At 48.8% G+C, this 15,912-nt stretch overlaps 6 protein-coding genes across 6 annotated transcripts; 5 read left to right on the top strand and 1 right to left on the bottom strand.

The window, feature by feature from the left end:
* Window positions 1-1,744: 1,744 nt before the first annotated feature.
* N7481_010622 (uncharacterized protein) lies at window positions 1,745-3,256 on the top strand (the record flags this gene model as incomplete). The annotated part of the gene is made up of 1 exon (XM_057269841.1): window positions 1,745-3,256. The coding sequence occupies one exon, from the start codon at window positions 1,745-1,747 to the stop codon at window positions 3,254-3,256; it is 1,512 nt and encodes a 503-aa protein (XP_057117015.1).
* Window positions 3,257-3,849: 593 nt separating this feature from the next.
* N7481_010621 (uncharacterized protein) lies at window positions 3,850-9,050 on the top strand (the record flags this gene model as incomplete). Its single annotated transcript, XM_057269840.1, has 9 exons — window positions 3,850-4,020; window positions 4,078-6,583; window positions 6,641-6,920; window positions 6,975-7,485; window positions 7,546-7,674; window positions 8,040-8,113; window positions 8,171-8,177; window positions 8,265-8,571; window positions 8,653-9,050. 9 exons carry the CDS (start codon window positions 3,850-3,852, stop codon window positions 9,048-9,050), a joined length of 4,383 nt encoding a protein of 1,460 aa, XP_057117014.1.
* A 316-nt stretch (window positions 9,051-9,366) lies between these two features.
* On the bottom strand, window positions 9,367-10,569 carry N7481_010620 (H(+)-transporting V1 sector ATPase subunit D; the record flags this gene model as incomplete). Its single annotated transcript, XM_057269839.1, has 7 exons — window positions 9,367-9,688; window positions 9,752-9,761; window positions 9,819-9,867; window positions 9,917-10,242; window positions 10,311-10,321; window positions 10,383-10,495; window positions 10,555-10,569. The coding sequence occupies 7 exons, from the start codon at window positions 10,567-10,569 to the stop codon at window positions 9,367-9,369; spliced, it is 846 nt and encodes a 281-aa protein (XP_057117013.1).
* Window positions 10,570-10,814: 245 nt separating this feature from the next.
* N7481_010619 (mRNA splicing protein SYF1) lies at window positions 10,815-13,598 on the top strand (the record flags this gene model as incomplete). The annotated part of the gene is made up of 5 exons (XM_057269838.1): window positions 10,815-10,904; window positions 10,965-11,081; window positions 11,143-11,196; window positions 11,267-13,278; window positions 13,334-13,598. Coding segments are annotated over 5 exons (2,538 nt in total), but the record flags the coding sequence as incomplete, so codon positions are not given.
* Window positions 13,599-15,009: 1,411 nt separating this feature from the next.
* N7481_010618 (uncharacterized protein) lies at window positions 15,010-15,270 on the top strand (the record flags this gene model as incomplete). Its single annotated transcript, XM_057269837.1, has 1 exon — window positions 15,010-15,270. The coding sequence occupies one exon, from the start codon at window positions 15,010-15,012 to the stop codon at window positions 15,268-15,270; it is 261 nt and encodes an 86-aa protein (XP_057117011.1).
* A 24-nt stretch (window positions 15,271-15,294) lies between these two features.
* Window positions 15,295-15,558, top strand: N7481_010617 (PaaI family thioesterase; the record flags this gene model as incomplete). Its single annotated transcript, XM_057269836.1, has 1 exon — window positions 15,295-15,558. The coding sequence occupies one exon, from the start codon at window positions 15,295-15,297 to the stop codon at window positions 15,556-15,558; it is 264 nt and encodes an 87-aa protein (XP_057117010.1).
* Between the last annotated feature and the right edge of the window lie 354 nt (window positions 15,559-15,912).

The following is a 15,912-nucleotide window of genomic DNA, read 5'->3' as shown; positions in this document are numbered from 1 at the left end:
TGCAAGGAGAATATGTGGTACGGCTGCACCACTAGCACCTTCTGTGGTACACCCGAATTCATGGGACCTGAAGTAAGTTCAACTCCTAAGAAGTATGCTCAGCTCAAAAATCCCCGTGTACTGATTATGGTGTGCAGATTTTGTTGGACAAGAAGTACGGAAGAGCAGTTGACTGGTGGGCGTTTGGTGTCCTCATTTACCAGATGCTTCTGCAGCAGTCTCCGTTCCGTGGTGAGGATGAGGATGAAATCTACGATGCTATTCTTGCAGACGAGCCCCTCTACCCCATCCATATGCCCCGCGACTCCGTTTCCATTTTGCAGAAGCTCTTGACTCGTGAGCCTGAGCTACGACTTGGCTCTGGACCTACCGATGCCCAGGAAGTTATGTCTCACGCTTTCTTCCGCAACATCAACTGGGATGACATCTACCACAAGCGTGTTCCTCCGCCCTTCATCCCCACCATCAGCAGCCCTACGGATACCAGTAACTTCGACCAGGAGTTCACTAGTGTGACTCCAGTCCTGACTCCAGTCCAATCTGGTAAGAATATTCTGGATCCAACATTCAATATACTTTTAACTAATCCTTCTCTTCTCTATCCAGTGCTCTCCCAGGCTATGCAGGAAGAGTTCCGGGGCTTCTCCTACACCGCCGATTTTGCCTAATACCGGGTGGTTTTTTAGTCCGCGAAAATTGACTTTTTTCCATCGAGGACCTAGCGCTATGTCGTGTCTACTCGACACTGACTCGGTGCGCCATGGTCTGACGCCCGTCATGACCGGGTTCTTCTGAGCTTCACGCTTGTGCTTCTCTTCAGTCTGCTCTACATACCCATCGCAGCTGTGTGTTTGATCGAAAGTCGGCGTAGACGCTGACTGCAAATCGTTTCGCCAAGTATGATTCGTTGTGCCGAATGATATGAGTAATGAGGCAACTATGTTGCTATTGCTTTTTCTTATTTTTGCTCTTTCCTGTCCTGCGTATCTAAATTGCTTTTTTTTGCGTATTCTTAAATGGGCGAGTTCTATTTCTATTTCTTGCGGACTGGTCGGTTGACGACTGTTCTAACGCCATGCCGGGTCATGGCCGTTCGGTGGCATACGACCACACGAACGGGTATGGGGATGAGGATGGGGGTTGGGGGTGTTTTTCAACAAAAGAAATTCGTGTTGCTTGAGGAATGATTCGAAATGTTTGAAAGACTACGGTCTGTGTGGTTCTCGGTGGAACTGGCGCCGTGCCTGTGGGAAATAGTTTGCAGTCATATTGCTGATGAGTATCTGGTTCCCATGGCTCTGGGCAGGAAATGCAAATACGAACTAATAAATCCTGCACTCTTTACCATTTCCCTGACTTGAATGACTGTCCTGTCGAGATGTTTCCTTTGACCAGCTTCGGCCATCAAACTCTTTGTCCATCGTAATCAATAATAGAAGGCTAGGCTTGGACACTCCTCTGCCTCTTTTTCTTTGTGTGAACCTTTGCTCCACTTGGTGAATTGTCGATTTAATTCTTTGGTTTAGCCTTTCTTTCACCTAATCCAACCAATCCAATGGAGCATCTCCAATGCTGGCGCCTCCCGACTCCGCATACACAATGGACTCGAGCCCAAGTCGTTCTCCCTCTATCCCATTCCCCATCCACCCTTTGCCTTTTACCTTTACCTTTGCCCACCATACTCACCCTTCTTCGTTGAATATCAAGAGATTCACCACTTAAGTTATCTTCCACTCGCTGGTTAATGGTTTTACAAGATCCAACTCATCCAGCAAAGAGAGTTAAGGCTTCCTCCAGCGCGCTCATTCCTCGGCTCGTTGCAGCCAAGGTCATCCAACCCGATCAACTTGAACGCGCGATCCCTCGTCCTCGTCCTCGGAATTTGAAAACTCGCTCCAGCTCTCATAGCAGCTCCCTCTCGTCTTCAAACTCTACTTGGGTCACCATGAGTTCCAAACGAGGCACCCCTCCAAATTTGATTCCGACTTCGCCGAGGCATCTTGGAGGCCCGCGTAAACGTGGCAGGGCTCTGGACAGTCTCAGTCAAAGTAAGCGTCAAAAGATTGAGGAAGGACTCAAAAGACCTAGCAAGCCAAAAGCAAAACAAGAAACACACAAGAATTTGCCCGTGGCAGATTCGCCCCGAGTGCGCGAGACGACCCAGATACGAACCAATTCCGTCAAAACCGAAAGCAAAAGCCCTCCTCGGATCGGTTATTCTACTAATTCTCGACGAACTGGTGCATCGGACTCTTTTGAACACTCTTCAGATTCCCAGGATGAGGATGGGAATCGGAAAAAGAAACACAACGATGGAGATGACGATACCTATCGAGACTATGGATCACCAGACGACGACTTCGAAATTGAAGCACAATTCGCCAAAGAACATGCTAAATCCCAGGCAGGGGTTGAACGTAGAAATCTCGTCAACGAGATTACACAGGAGAAAGCTAGGCGTATGGCTAAAGCAGTACGAGTTCCGACAAATTCAAAGATGGGAGAGGGGGAAAGAAATTTGTACCTTGAGCTTGCTCTACGTGGCTGCAAACCGGTGATGTATCACCACTGGAAAACAGACTTCTCTACGCTACCCGAGTCACTCTTCTCTTTGGAAGAACCGCCTGCCACCGAGTTAGAGGAAATAATATTCAAAACAAAGACGCGATCTGAGTTCCATGCAATCAAAGCTATGAAAGAACTCCTGGATTTGGGTGGACAGGTCCGAGACTGCGGTATTTTGACAGCAGTTTATCCACCGGAGGTGATAAGGAAGGCGATTGCAAAGTATATTCGCTGGGCTATCGACGATGCCGGGCTCCAGACCAATTCCGACACTCTCCCGTTTCACATCATCTACGCTCAACAGCTCGGACAGCCCACCGTCGAGACTGTCACAAAGATGGTTAAGAAACTCACTAAACTGGCGCTTCAGCACAGAAGCACATATGAAAGTGCGAAGGATGTATACTGGCCTACCTTGGTCGGATATGTTATTTGCGGGCCCATTGCCACTATACTGTCCCTCGATTCAAACCCCAGCTCCCCCGCCTGGAGTGGACCTGTTGACAAACGAGTGAAATATATGGGTCAATTCGATCTCACTGAGCCCGACCAGGATGTCTGGAACTCTCTCGCCTTGGCTATTTCAGTGATTCATGTGCGGGAGACTATGTTGAAACTTGCTGCTACGTATTCAGGCCCTCGGGCACCTTTCTTCCGCGGCCAAAACAGTGATTTTAGTGACGATGACTGATTTTGATGACTGGTTCCCAGATGATTACCATGGGGAAGGGAGGTGCGATCTGCTGTCTTTTCGTGTTTTGGCGTTATTTCAGTCTCCTAGGAGCCATTAGTTGTTCGGCCTTGGTCAAAAGAGCTGCCAATTTGCTACTTTTTCAACTTCCAGATTTAGAGATTAGTTTACCGTTATTCCATAGAAGTTTCTGTCTTTGTGTTTATCTAGCAAGCTTCGTTGAATGTATTTCTTGATAACTTTCAAGTTGGTTGGGTTTGGCAGGCTGCCCATTGCCACTGGCAGTGTTCAAACGGTTTCATTATATATTGTCCAGTATCAGCATGGCCACAACCTAAACTTGAACTTCAGCCCTGTTCAATGAAGTTTGACTTGGAGTTAGAACTTGAAAAGAGGACTATTACCTTTCATTTTTACCCGTGAACAGATATTCAGAATACTAGTAGTGATACATGAAAAAGAGAGAATGACCTTGGAACTTGAATGTTGTTCCCAGATTGAATCCAGGCAAGGCCGAGTCACATGATCCCGTCCGGTCTTGACGCTTTTCACAACATTCACCCCAAGCCATCTACCATATTCAGTTCGCCACAATGGATGCAGCAGAGGACCGTGATGTCAAACTCCAGCGGGCATCTAGTGACCTAGTTTCGGAGTTCTCGGCCAAGCTGCCATCGTTGTTGTGGAAATCCCAAAATGGTGCCCCTCACCGTACCCCACGCAAATGGACGCAAGAGTCGAAGGCAGAGAAGCTTGTCAGCCTCGTAAGTCTACAGGGCATCATCAATCCACATTAACCACGCAACTGACTCCGATGGCAGCTCGAGCCCTTTCAAGAATGGCCACAGCTTCTAGACCCGCATCTCCAAAAGCTGCTGCCTCCTTTAGTGGATGCATTCCTGGCCTATTTGATCAAGCATCGAGGCCAATACAGCATGCAAGCCACGAGTAATGCACAGGGTATTGCGTTATATCCACTTCCGCGGGCCATATGCAGATTGCTTTACACCTTCTGCAAGGTACGTGGAGTCAAGGTAATCAGCCGGTTCCTGAACAATGAGCCGAAATACCTCGAATCCATGCTACGAGCTTTCATTCAGTGGGATGAAGCTCAGGCCTCAGCCCCGATGGATGATTTTCCCGGGGCCGAGTCACTGAGCATGAAATGGGAAGAACGTTATGTGATGCTTGTCTGGATTTCACATTTGCTTCTCGCGCCGTTTGATCTTTCCTCACTATCATCTGACGATATCCCGATCCCCTATGACAATTTGCAACAGCTGGGCAATCTCTCATCTCATACCCCAGTGGCTGCGAAATCTCTTTTATCGGTGGCGTTACAGTATATCAACGCTCCGGGCAAAGAACGCGAGGCTGCGACCGCCCTCCTTGCCCGACTTGTCTTGCGTGGAGATATGCAGGCACTAGGACTTCTGAAAAGCCTCAAAGAATGGGCATTTGCTACTATTCTGCCGGTTGGAGGCGCGGAACCACCTTCTGTATACTCCTGCATCGGGGTGCTCTCTTTCATTGCTCGGTTGGGTGGTTCGGGCCAAGTGGAAGATCTTGCTCCTCTGCTACAGAGCATGTTTGATCAAATACTCCGAGTGGCGCAGGAAAAGTCGGATATATCTTCAACGATACAGTCCTCTGCGCTGGCTAAGAAGACCGTTGTCAAGATCCTTTGCAACGTAACCGTCATGGCTTTGTCTCTAAGTGAGAGAGGAGACAGTCGGATCACAGATGACCAGCTGTCAAACATCCTGGAAGAGTCTATCGATCACTTCCTCATCGCCTTGGCAGACAAAGACACCCCCGTTCGTTTTGCTGCAAGCAAAGCTCTTAGTGTGATTACCTTGAAGTTGGACCCGGAGATGGGTGCCGAGGTCATAGAGGCCGTGATTGGTTCGCTAGGGGAAAATATCCTGTACGAGAAAGACGACGGCACTTTGGTGACACCATTTGAAGCGAGAAAGATCGGGACCCATAGGCTGAGGCAAAATCTGAGCGGCGTGGACGCCCAGCGGTGGCAGGGCTTGATGCTCACATTATCCCACTTGCTTTTTCGACGTGCACCTCCCATCACGCAACTTCCCGAAATTCTCCAATCTCTTGTGTCTGGCCTTGACTTTGAACAGAGGTCTTCTACCGGAAGCTCAATGGGAACGGGTGTTCGAGATGCCGCATGTTTTGGTATCTGGGCGTTGTCACGGAAATACGCAACGTCGGAGTTGCAAGCGTTGCAACAGCAAGTTATCCCTTCACTGTCCGGAACAGACGAAGTGGATGTCTTGCAAAAGCTTGCTGTTGAGCTTGTTTGCTCGGCCTGTGTAGACCCTTCGGGAAATATTCGACGGGGTGCCTCCGCTGCTTTACAAGAGTTGATTGGTCGTCACCCCAACACTATCACCGAAGGAATCCCCCTCGTGCAGGTTGTTGATTACCATTCTGTTGCACGGCGGTCTCGTGCCATGATCGACGTTGCTAAAGCCACCGCTTCATTAGATCCGATGTACTGGAGCCCTTTGCTCGAGGCATTGATACAATGGAGAGGAATTGGATCACCGGATGCTGAGTCTAGAAGACAAGCAGCGAAGTCTATTGGAATTTTGAGTACCCAGCAAAAATTCAAAACCATGACTACGGTGTTTGAACGCCTGCTGCGGAAACTCCCACGCATTCCTCGAAGTGATGTGGAGGCGCGCCACGGATGTTTTTTGTCGATTGCCTCTACGGTAGATGCCTATATCGGTGAATGGGAAGCTGCTCCAGAGATGAGGAACACACCTGAAGAAAAGGACGTCGCCTCTCAGGTGAACGGGCTCTGGGAGATTCTGGCGTCCTCACTGGGCCCTGCTGATAAGGACTTGACTCAACAAAATTCCCGACCTGAGCTGACCGCAGAAGCATCTGCTTGCTTGATCACCTCACTTTCGCGGTCTATCGTGTCTGCTGGAATTTCAGCGCCACCTGATGCTTTGCTCGAACGGTCACTCCAGATTCTTTCGCTCTGCGTTTCCCGAAGCGATGATATTTCCATTGAAACTTCATCAAATGCACTGGCCGCGTTGTTTCCGTTGTTGCCATCAGGCAAACAAGAGGAAACGATTCAAGCATGGTTCTCCCACCTACGCGCTACAGCAAGCTTGCCGAGTGGACGCGGTCAGATTTTAGCGCTAGGTGCTGTTTTCAAGAAACTTGAAGGACATGAGAATCTACGCCAGAGCATTATCACAGAATTGCTTCGCTATGCAGGAAGAGCAGAACCTATTCAAAAGCGAGTGGCTTCCGTGAGATGTCTAGCCACCAAAGTCCTGCCAAACACAGGTATGCTGCCCCTTCATATCGCGGGTAGGAAATAATCCCGAGCTAACAAAATCTTAGCGGCGTCTACGGAGATTGCAAGCAATGTCCTAGACTTCCTGGATGATTATACTACTGACAGAAGAGGCGATATCGGGTCACTTATCCGAGTAGAAGCAATTCAAGCAGCAGAAGTTCTTTTGAAGGAAAGTGCTGGGGTGTCACCACGCTCGCAAATTACCCAACACTTGATCGGATGTCTCTGTCGACTTGCATCTGAAAAGCTTGACAAGGTTCGATTACAGGCTTGGCTTTGCCTACAAGGTTATTGGGAATCATCCGATTTTCCCAAGTTGCAAAGGTGACCATGCCTCTAGTGGCCCTATCAGTTCGATGAGTGCTAACTGCGACGTAGTAAATATGAGCACTTCAGCCAAGTATCCTCTCAGAGATACTTTGATCAGCTATTCACTTTATTTCACATTGATTGGGTACGCCTGCCTTTCTTGAAGGGGTTGGCTACATCAGCAGTGGCAGGCTCTGACGGACTTGTGCGAGCAACCAGATCAGCTCTGATTCAGTTTGTCAATTCCCACGGACCTACCGAACGTCAAAATGTTTTGATCACCATACTCCAAGATTTGGCGTCTGTTTTAACAGAGACTCTTCACGACGACCGCTATGCAATTCCAACTGTGGATTTCATCTCATTTCTCATAGACAACTATGCAATTTCCAGCTCAGAGCAACAAGACCCTATCTTTAGACAGGTCTTTATTCTCGTTCAGAAATCACACTTCCGCTCCTCCAATATTGCCCGCATCGAAGCCGCTGTTAAAGTATACGCTGCTTTGTCCAGACTGGGCTCATTACAAGCAGATACTTTGAAAAAGTTGACCGGGCTGCTCCTTCATCCTTTCCCAAGGGTAAGTGTGTCTATCCATGAGTGCTTATACTTATATTGACGGATTTCTGTGCTTTCCTAGGTTCGATCGACTGCAGCGGAATATCTCTTCCTTCTGACCGATTCCGAGAAAGTCAGATATGTGAATTGGTCGGAGCAACCGAAGCACTTAAAAGAGAAAGTAGAAGGCGTGAGGGCCGAACTACTTCCTGTGAATTAGCCTAGTGACACTTGGATGTATTTTTTTGCCTAACGAGGGCTGAATGTTACAGCGGCTCCATCATGATATCCCTTCAAGAACATACTAGTACATCAGAAAATAAGGAAGCACCTGCAATAGACAAAAAAAAAAGAAAAATAAGCAAGGGATAACGGGATAACAAATGTCATCGTCAAAAAAGAATGCATCATCCGTGAATCGAACACGGGCCTCGTCGATGGCAACGACGAATTCTACCACTAGACCAATGATGCTAGTTGATACAACATAGTCCCAACTTTGCAATCATAGCCCTGTAAAATCTTGGCCTATCGCAACCTCCGCCAAAGGAAATCAGAGCTCAACCGCGCTCACAGCTTCCAGAGCTCATCTTTGTCGCAACCATGGCGGCTGAGGGTATATCTACAAGTGGCATTCCGCCTAATTCTACGTGAGCCTCCTGGCACTATCATCCCTATTTTTGTCATCCACTAACATCCTCTTGCAGTGTCTACGTACGCAGTCTATCCCTCCTCCTCACCCACCATTCCTCGATCCCCTCGCCCGCCGCGGACCATTGACTGACTTTTCTGACCATACAGATCCGGAATTTGGAGGAGTCAATCAAGGTCGATCAGCTGAAAGAGGCTCTTGAAGAGATCTTTTCAGAGTTTGGCAATGTGCTCGAGATCGTCGCGAAGGCCAACCTAAAGGCCAAGGGCCAGGCCTTCATCGTTTATGACAGCATCGAAGCGGCAACCCGCGCCATCGATGAAGCCAATGGGTTCGATCTATTTGAAAAGCCTATGGTTCTGGATTACGCGAAGACCCGAAGCGATGCTACTGTAATGCGCGAGGGTGGCTCGGACGAGCTGGAGGCTCACAAGCGGAAACGTCTCGCCGAGAAAGGTGAATCACTGCTTTTATCCTAGTTTCTCATTCCACTTTCAAGAGACGTACATGCTGACTATAATCCTTTCTTCCACTAAGAGCGCCGACAAGCCCATGATGCGCTCGAAGCACAGAAGAAGCACAAGCGCCCCGCCGCTGCGGTCCCCGACAACGTACGCCCGGCCAAAACCGTAAAGGGCGCTGGTCTCAAGCCTACATCTGGCGCCACCGCTGCTGTTGTGCCAGACGAATATCTTCCTCCCAACAAGATTCTGTTCTTACGGGACCTGCCAGATGACGCTAGCCAAGAGGGTCTCTCGGCTGTGTTCGGTCGTTTCGAGGGATTCCAGGAAGTCAGATTGGTGCCAGGTCGCACGGGTATTGCATTCGTCGAGTACGATGCCGAAGCTGGTGCTATCAGTGCAAAGGAGGCTACCACAAACATGCCTATGGGAGAACAGGGCAAGCCAATCCGCGTTACCTACCAACGACAGTGATCGCTTCTGTGATACATACGCCCCAAAACAACCTCTCACTATTCTTTTTTGGCGTTTGGAGGGTCCTGCCTATCACTTATGTATTTGCAATACGGAAGAACTGAACTACTGTCTAAATGAATTGCTGCCCGCATCATTTGGGCCCCACTTTCGAATGAAGTCAAGAATATGTATTTCCGGAAATAAAGCCAAGTAGCTAAAGCACATAAAACACGGGTTGGTAGTCGAAAGAATTGATACAGATGCGAAGTCATATGCCAGTGGGGACAATAGTCCGAAATAAATGAGAGAGAGAGATCAGGGCGAGGGGGCAAGACTAGAAAATAACATCATTGTCTTCCTGGTCGCCAAGAACATCGGTCGTCTCAGGTTCTTCGGCTTCTGCAACTGGCGGCGTGCCGTTTTGCGCTGCCTTCTCGGCCGCCCTTTCTCTGGCAGCTAGGATTTCCGCATCTGCAGCGGCGTTGTCCCTCTGTTTCTTGTTCGAGACCTTCTTCAAACGGTAGAATTCTTCTCGGTCGAGCTCGTCAAGTTCGGAGTTGATGTCTTGATATATATTAGCGAGGGCCTGTTGAATGCGATAGAAGGGTTGCAAACATTTGATGGTATTCTCTGTTCGAGGAATGATAACGTGCTCGCTTTATAAACGTTAGTTGATTCTGCCAGGCGCCTTGCACATTGTTAGACGATTGATGGCTTACATGGCGTTGACTGTGATGGTCAGGAATTAGTTATCATACTAGCCACAGTACAATGGAGTAAACTTACCTCGACGATTGACGACCTTAATAACCTCATCAAGAATCAAGAAGGCAGTCTGGAGTGGTTAGCATAGCTCATATTCGAACGGTTGCAACTCTAATTACCTGCAGACTGGCCAGCTCAACCAGTGTCTCCACGGCCCGCGCGTATGTCTCCCGGCAGCGTTGAATCTGCTGACCACCCTTACCCAGACCAGTCAGGCCAAAGTCATTGACACCTTCTTCCGTGTAGCTCTCGAACTGAGGAAGGTAAACACCCGAGACGTTCTCATTCTTCGCTCGTACACGGAAGCGAGCTTGCTTGGCCGATTCCTGGATCTGGTAACCGATATCTCCACCGACTGCATAGCTGACTTCGGCTAGGGAAAAGGCCGCAATCTGCATGACCCGTCCCATCTTTTGTTTGGCTTCATCAATGCGCCGTGTGATCTCTGTGCCGCATGATTAGCAGGTGTGGGGTGTGGGGGTTCTCGTGTTGAGCTGAACTGGGATGCCGTACCTCGGAAACGCCTGTTGAGAGCGAGAGATGTTAGTTATAGAGCCAAGCCCAGTTGGAGGACAATGTACATACTTTGTCAATGCTTCACTTTTCCGCTTCAACAAGCTGTGGCCTACCTCTGCCCCCTTCAACTTGGCTTTCATCAACCCCAGTGATTGGCGAGTCGGAAAGACTGGTTCTCGGCCCTATCAATAGATTGTTAATAAACAAAGAGGGATCCCAAAGGCATGAGAATAAGACCTACCACGGCACCCGACATGACGACGGCTTTGAATTCCAGGCGTGTACGATTAGCTTATGAGGGTATGCGGCCACGCATTGATATGACGCCGATAAAGCTCCACCGCCCACTCGAAGCGGAGGATTCTGGTCACGTGAGTGCCATATGACTTCGTCGTTTCATCCTTCACGGCGACGCGCCGACTTGTGTTTCCCCGCTCCGTGCCACTGTCTTATGCTGAACTATTGCTGTGCGATCTGATCCCGCTCGAACAGAGTGGCGCAATGCCAGGGACTCTCCTGCCCCCGAGATCAAGCCGGCAGCACGCACAGATGGATCGAACATCTGCGTCCCGGCCGGACTTTTACCTGATTGTATGCATCCATTGAACCTCCTTGAGACAAAGCCATTACTGATAGCTGTTTCACTCAAAGACCGACCAGGATACGGTTTACGAACAAGACCTGCTCCGCGATGCGGGTAGTGTCAAGCCATGGCTCGCATATATCGAATTCAAACACCAACATGGCACTCTCTATGAGCAAGCTTTTGTACGTCTGCGCCTAAACATTCAAATATTTGGTTATCACTGCTAACATACCCTTAATTTAGACCATGGAGCGTGCCTGCCGACAATTACCGCGATCCTACAAATTGTGGAAGATGGTGAGTCTTTGATGCTTTTGAAAGAATTGCCCAACGCAGTAAATAGTTAACTAACTGAGTCTTCTAATAGTATCTTGAGTTTCGAACGAAGCATTTAAAGGGCCGAAATCCCACCGTCTACCGGGCCGAATTCCAGAAGGTTAATGCTCTGTTCGAACGAGCATTGATTCTTCTGAATAAAATGCCTAGGGTTTGGGAGATGTATCTCTCATTTCTTCATCTACAGCCCTTGGTGACCCTCACCCGGCGAACATTCGACCGGGCTTTGCGCGCACTCCCAGTGACCCAACATAACCGGATCTGGAGACTCTACAAGGGCTTTGCGCGGTCAGCATCCGGACAAACGGCTGTGAAGATTTGGGCTCGGTATATGCAGATCCACCCTGAGAATGCGGAAGATTACATCGAGCTCTTGATTGAGATGAAAGAATATACGGAGGCTGTCAAGGTGTTCCTGCAAATCCTTGATAACCCACGATTCCAATCCAAGAACGGCAAGAGTAGCTTCCAGCTATGGACCGAGATGGTTGACTTGTTGGTCTCAAAAGCAAAGAAGATTGACACTGGTCCTCAAGTTGGAATCGATGTTGATGCCATTCTCCATAGCGGTATTGATAGGTTCGCCGACCAGCGTGGAAAGCTCTGGGCTGGTTTGGCCACATACTGGATTACCAAGGGCAACTTTGAGAAGGCGAGGGACGTCTTTGAAGAAGGAATCACCACCGTGATGACTGTCCGCGACTTCACAATGATTTTCGACTCCTATGTTGAATTTGAAGAGTCCATCATCGGAAACCTGATGGAAGCGGCAGCAGTGCGCTCAGAGAAAGGCAAACTCGACGAGGATGCCGATTTCGACTTGGACCTCCGCATGCTTCGCTTTGAACAGTTGATGGATCGACGCCCGTTCTTGGTCAATGATGTTCTCTTAAGGCAGAACCCTCATAACGTTATTGAATGGGAGAAGCGAGTGGCACTGTGGGGTGCTAATAAACAAGAGGTTGTTAACACCTACACGGCTGCTATTGCGGCAACCAACCCTAAGAAGGCCCACGGGAAGTTTTCAGAGCTTTGGGTCAATTACGCCAAGCTTTATGAGAACGGTGGAGATCTGGATACTGCCAGAGTCATCTTTGACAAAGCCGTGAAAGTCCCGTTCAAATCCGTGGCAGAGCTTGCGGAGACATGGTGTGAATGGGCTGAGATGGAACTTCGCGGCGAGAACTTTGACCGGGCCGTCGACATTATGGCCAAAGCAACACAAGCGCCCAAGAAATCCACCGTCGACTATTTCGACGAGAACCTGTCGCCCCAGCAGCGTGTGCATAAGAGCTGGAAGCTGTGGAGTTTCTATGTGGACCTCGTGGAGAGTGTATCTTCTCTTGAGGAAACGAAGAAGGTATATGATCGAATTTTCGAGCTTCGAATTGCCACGCCTCAAACTGTCGTCAATTTCGCAAACCTCTTGGAAGAGAGCAAATACTTCGAGGACTCTTTCAAGGTCTACGAGCGTGGTCTGGATCTTTTCAGTTACCCAGTGGCCTTTGAGCTTTGGAATCTGTATCTGACCAAGGCTGTTGACCGCAAGATCGGAATCGAGAGACTACGAGATCTCTTCGAGCAAGCTCTTGACGAATGCCCACCCAAGTTTGCCAAGCCGCTCTACTTGATGTATGGCAACTTGGAAGAAGAGCGGGGACTTGCGCGCCACGCAATGCGCATCTACGAGCGTGCCACCCGAGCCGTGTCCGACGAAGACAGGTTCGAGATGTTCGAGTTCTACATCACCAAATCCGCATCCAACTTTGGCCTCACCTCGACACGGCCTATATATGAGCGGGCTATCGCCGCGTTGCCAGACCAAGAGGCCAAAGAAATGTGCCTCAAGTTTGCTGAGATGGAGCGTAGACTTGGCGAGATTGACCGTGCTCGCGCTATCTATGGTCACGCCTCGCAGTTCTGCGATCCTCGCACAAACGCCCCCTTCTGGCAGAAGTGGGAGTCCTTCGAGGTGCAACACGGCAACGAAGACACATTCAAGGAGATGCTCCGCATCAAGAGAAGTGTCCAGGCTCAATACAAGTATGATAACAATCCTTCTCTTAATGCACCAAAGGTCTCACTAACATTTTCACAGCACCGACGTCAACTTTATTGCCTCGCAAGCCATCGCTCGGAGTCAACAGCAAGCCCAAGATGGCGGGGAGACCCAGGGTGGCGACGACAACGCCGATCAAGTCGACGCTATGGCAGCGATCGAACGCCAGGCCCGTGCTCCTGTTGGCTTCGTCGCTGCGAGTAATGGTCCAGAGGGTGGTAACCGCCCTCCACCTGCGGGTGAAGCAGCACCATCGGCACCGGCCAATCCCGATGCTATCGATCTTGATGATGATATGGACGCCGAGTAAGAAAGAGTTTCGGTCAGACGTTCGTGCGTGTCCATTTGTCTCTGAAAAAGACTATCCAGCCATGAGGGACTGAACGCTCCTCGCCAACTCCATTCATCAACATATGTGTCTAGTATTTTTTTCTCCTCTCGTATAAGTACCATTGCGCTGGACATCGTTTCCATTCTATCTTTTTTTTTATTTGGTGTTATTCTTTGTCATAACTGTCTGGTTCCCACTGGCTTCTCTTTTGTTGGATTGAATCCCCCAGATTCCCGAGAATTGAATTGAATTTCCTGAAAAGAGACTTATCATTGTACCGTTTGAGGCACTTGCCCTTTTTCTTCAGGCATTCCCCTCGCCACTTAAACTATCCTCCCTTATTTCCTTCGTTCATTACCTCCTTGATTTCTCGATAGTCAATCGAAGAGACTTTGAGCGAGCTTCTTTATCTGATAGTCAACTGAGAGTACAGTCTCAATGGTCACCTTGCTTCATTCGAGGACGAAGATGAGCAAAATCGTTCAAAATCCAATGTGTGTATACGAAAATAGATTTGGGACCTCATGCGGAATCACCTCTGCGCAGATTCGTCTTCTCACCGACGTTCCGACATCCTCCATTGGATAATTTTGTCCCTTTTAGGATCACAGGTATGAGCGAGCTAATGACGGAGTGGTTCAGCCCATGTACAAGAGCCGTATGCCGTGTTTTCTAGAAATGGATAGGAATGCAGCATTCTGGTGAGGTGTCCATGCCACGGATGGTACTTGTGCAACCTTCAATCTGCGGCTACAGTATACTTCACCTCTGAAACTAACAGTAGAAGTGTTCAAGTATTCAAGTACGCTCTTCAATCTGCCAATTAAATCTTCTATTGGGCTGATCGACCCGGATCTTATTTCCTATACTCTTCCTGCCGCATCTGCACGATCCCAGCCACCCGGACTCCCCACGAGTCTGCAGCTGGTAGGGTTGAGTGGGTATCTGAAGGGATTTATGTGGGTTACGCAAATTTTGCCTATCTTTTTCAAGAATATGCACAACATCGGCCGATCCACGGTAGCAGCGCAAGGTAGGGTAGTACCGATAATATAACCGGGGCTCGCCACTTTAATTGGCGAAGTGATTCTTGTACAAGCGCCTAGTCGTCTTCTATCTCGTTTAAAATAATTCAACTGGATTGGTCAACATGACGCAGTCTTTTTCCTATCGCAAATGATTGACTTGCAAGATATTGCAACAAACCTTGGAATGAAGCGGTGATTTCGCGGAACGTGAACCGCTCTCGAAATTTACAAAGCGAGCCTATTCTAATTGACGCAATACTATTCATATCCCCCTTATTTCTCTGCAGAAGCCGGGGGTTGAAACTGAAATCACTATTACATCTAATTCCATGATATCCATTCCCAGAACCCGCACCATGGCAACAATCGTCTCTACAAAGTTAAATAAGAGGCCAAAGGTCTATCGACTCGCCTCTTGCCCCACGAATGATGCTATCAATGAGATCGACCGCTTCATTTTTCACCATCCGCTAACAATGGCCCTGCGACGAAATCCTCAGTATCTCGAGTCGCGACCACACCTGGACGCCCCAGCAGTTTACGAAGCGAGAACCTCTTTGACTGGAGCACTTGCCGGGCATCAAAAAATAACTGTCCCGCCATATGTCTTCGAATAAGCAGGCAAGAACATGACCATGATAATGCATCTTGGCGGGGATGTTTGCAGCTACTCAGGGATCGTTCATGGGGAACTACTAGCCACTATACTGGACGAGTGCCTAGCACGCTGTTGCTGTCCGGCATTCGACAAAAAGGTTGGTGTGACGGCAAACCTTAGCGTCGATTACCGGAGTCCAGCGAAGGCAAATTCGTTCTATGTTCTGAAGGCGGATGTGACGGAGTTCCAGGGACGCAAGGCCTGGGTAAAAGGTCGTATCGAGACTTTGCCTGTTGCTGGTAAATAGCCAACTCGCATCGCCGAGGCAAAGAGTCTATTTTTGAGCCTAGAGAAACCGGAGTTAGTTTTATTTCCAGAGATGTTGAAGATTCTTTTTCAAAGGATCATATTTCGACTGATTATTTGCAGAACCTACATGGTCTTTACAAAGACTCAGAACACGACGAAGCTTTCCAAGGTTAGGAAGAGATCACAGTTTCAGCAAACGAAACTATGGATTTCATACTGTTAAGAATTTAAATTAATTTCTATCTGTTAATATCGTGAACTTCTGATTCAGACTTGGGGGTCTAGTACTACGTAGTAGTAGTCTGTCTGACTTTGACCCGCTGAACGACTAAGCAATGGAACTCAACATACA

Source organism: Penicillium waksmanii, assembly GCF_028829765.1.
Source record: "Penicillium waksmanii strain IBT 27052 chromosome Unknown utg000009l:1.0-4314994.0:1.0-4318279.0, whole genome shotgun sequence".
NCBI classification, from domain to species: Eukaryota; Fungi; Ascomycota; class Eurotiomycetes; order Eurotiales; family Aspergillaceae; genus Penicillium; species Penicillium waksmanii.
Note: the sequence above shows the minus strand (reverse complement) of the source record. Positions and strands in the feature narration are given on the sequence as shown.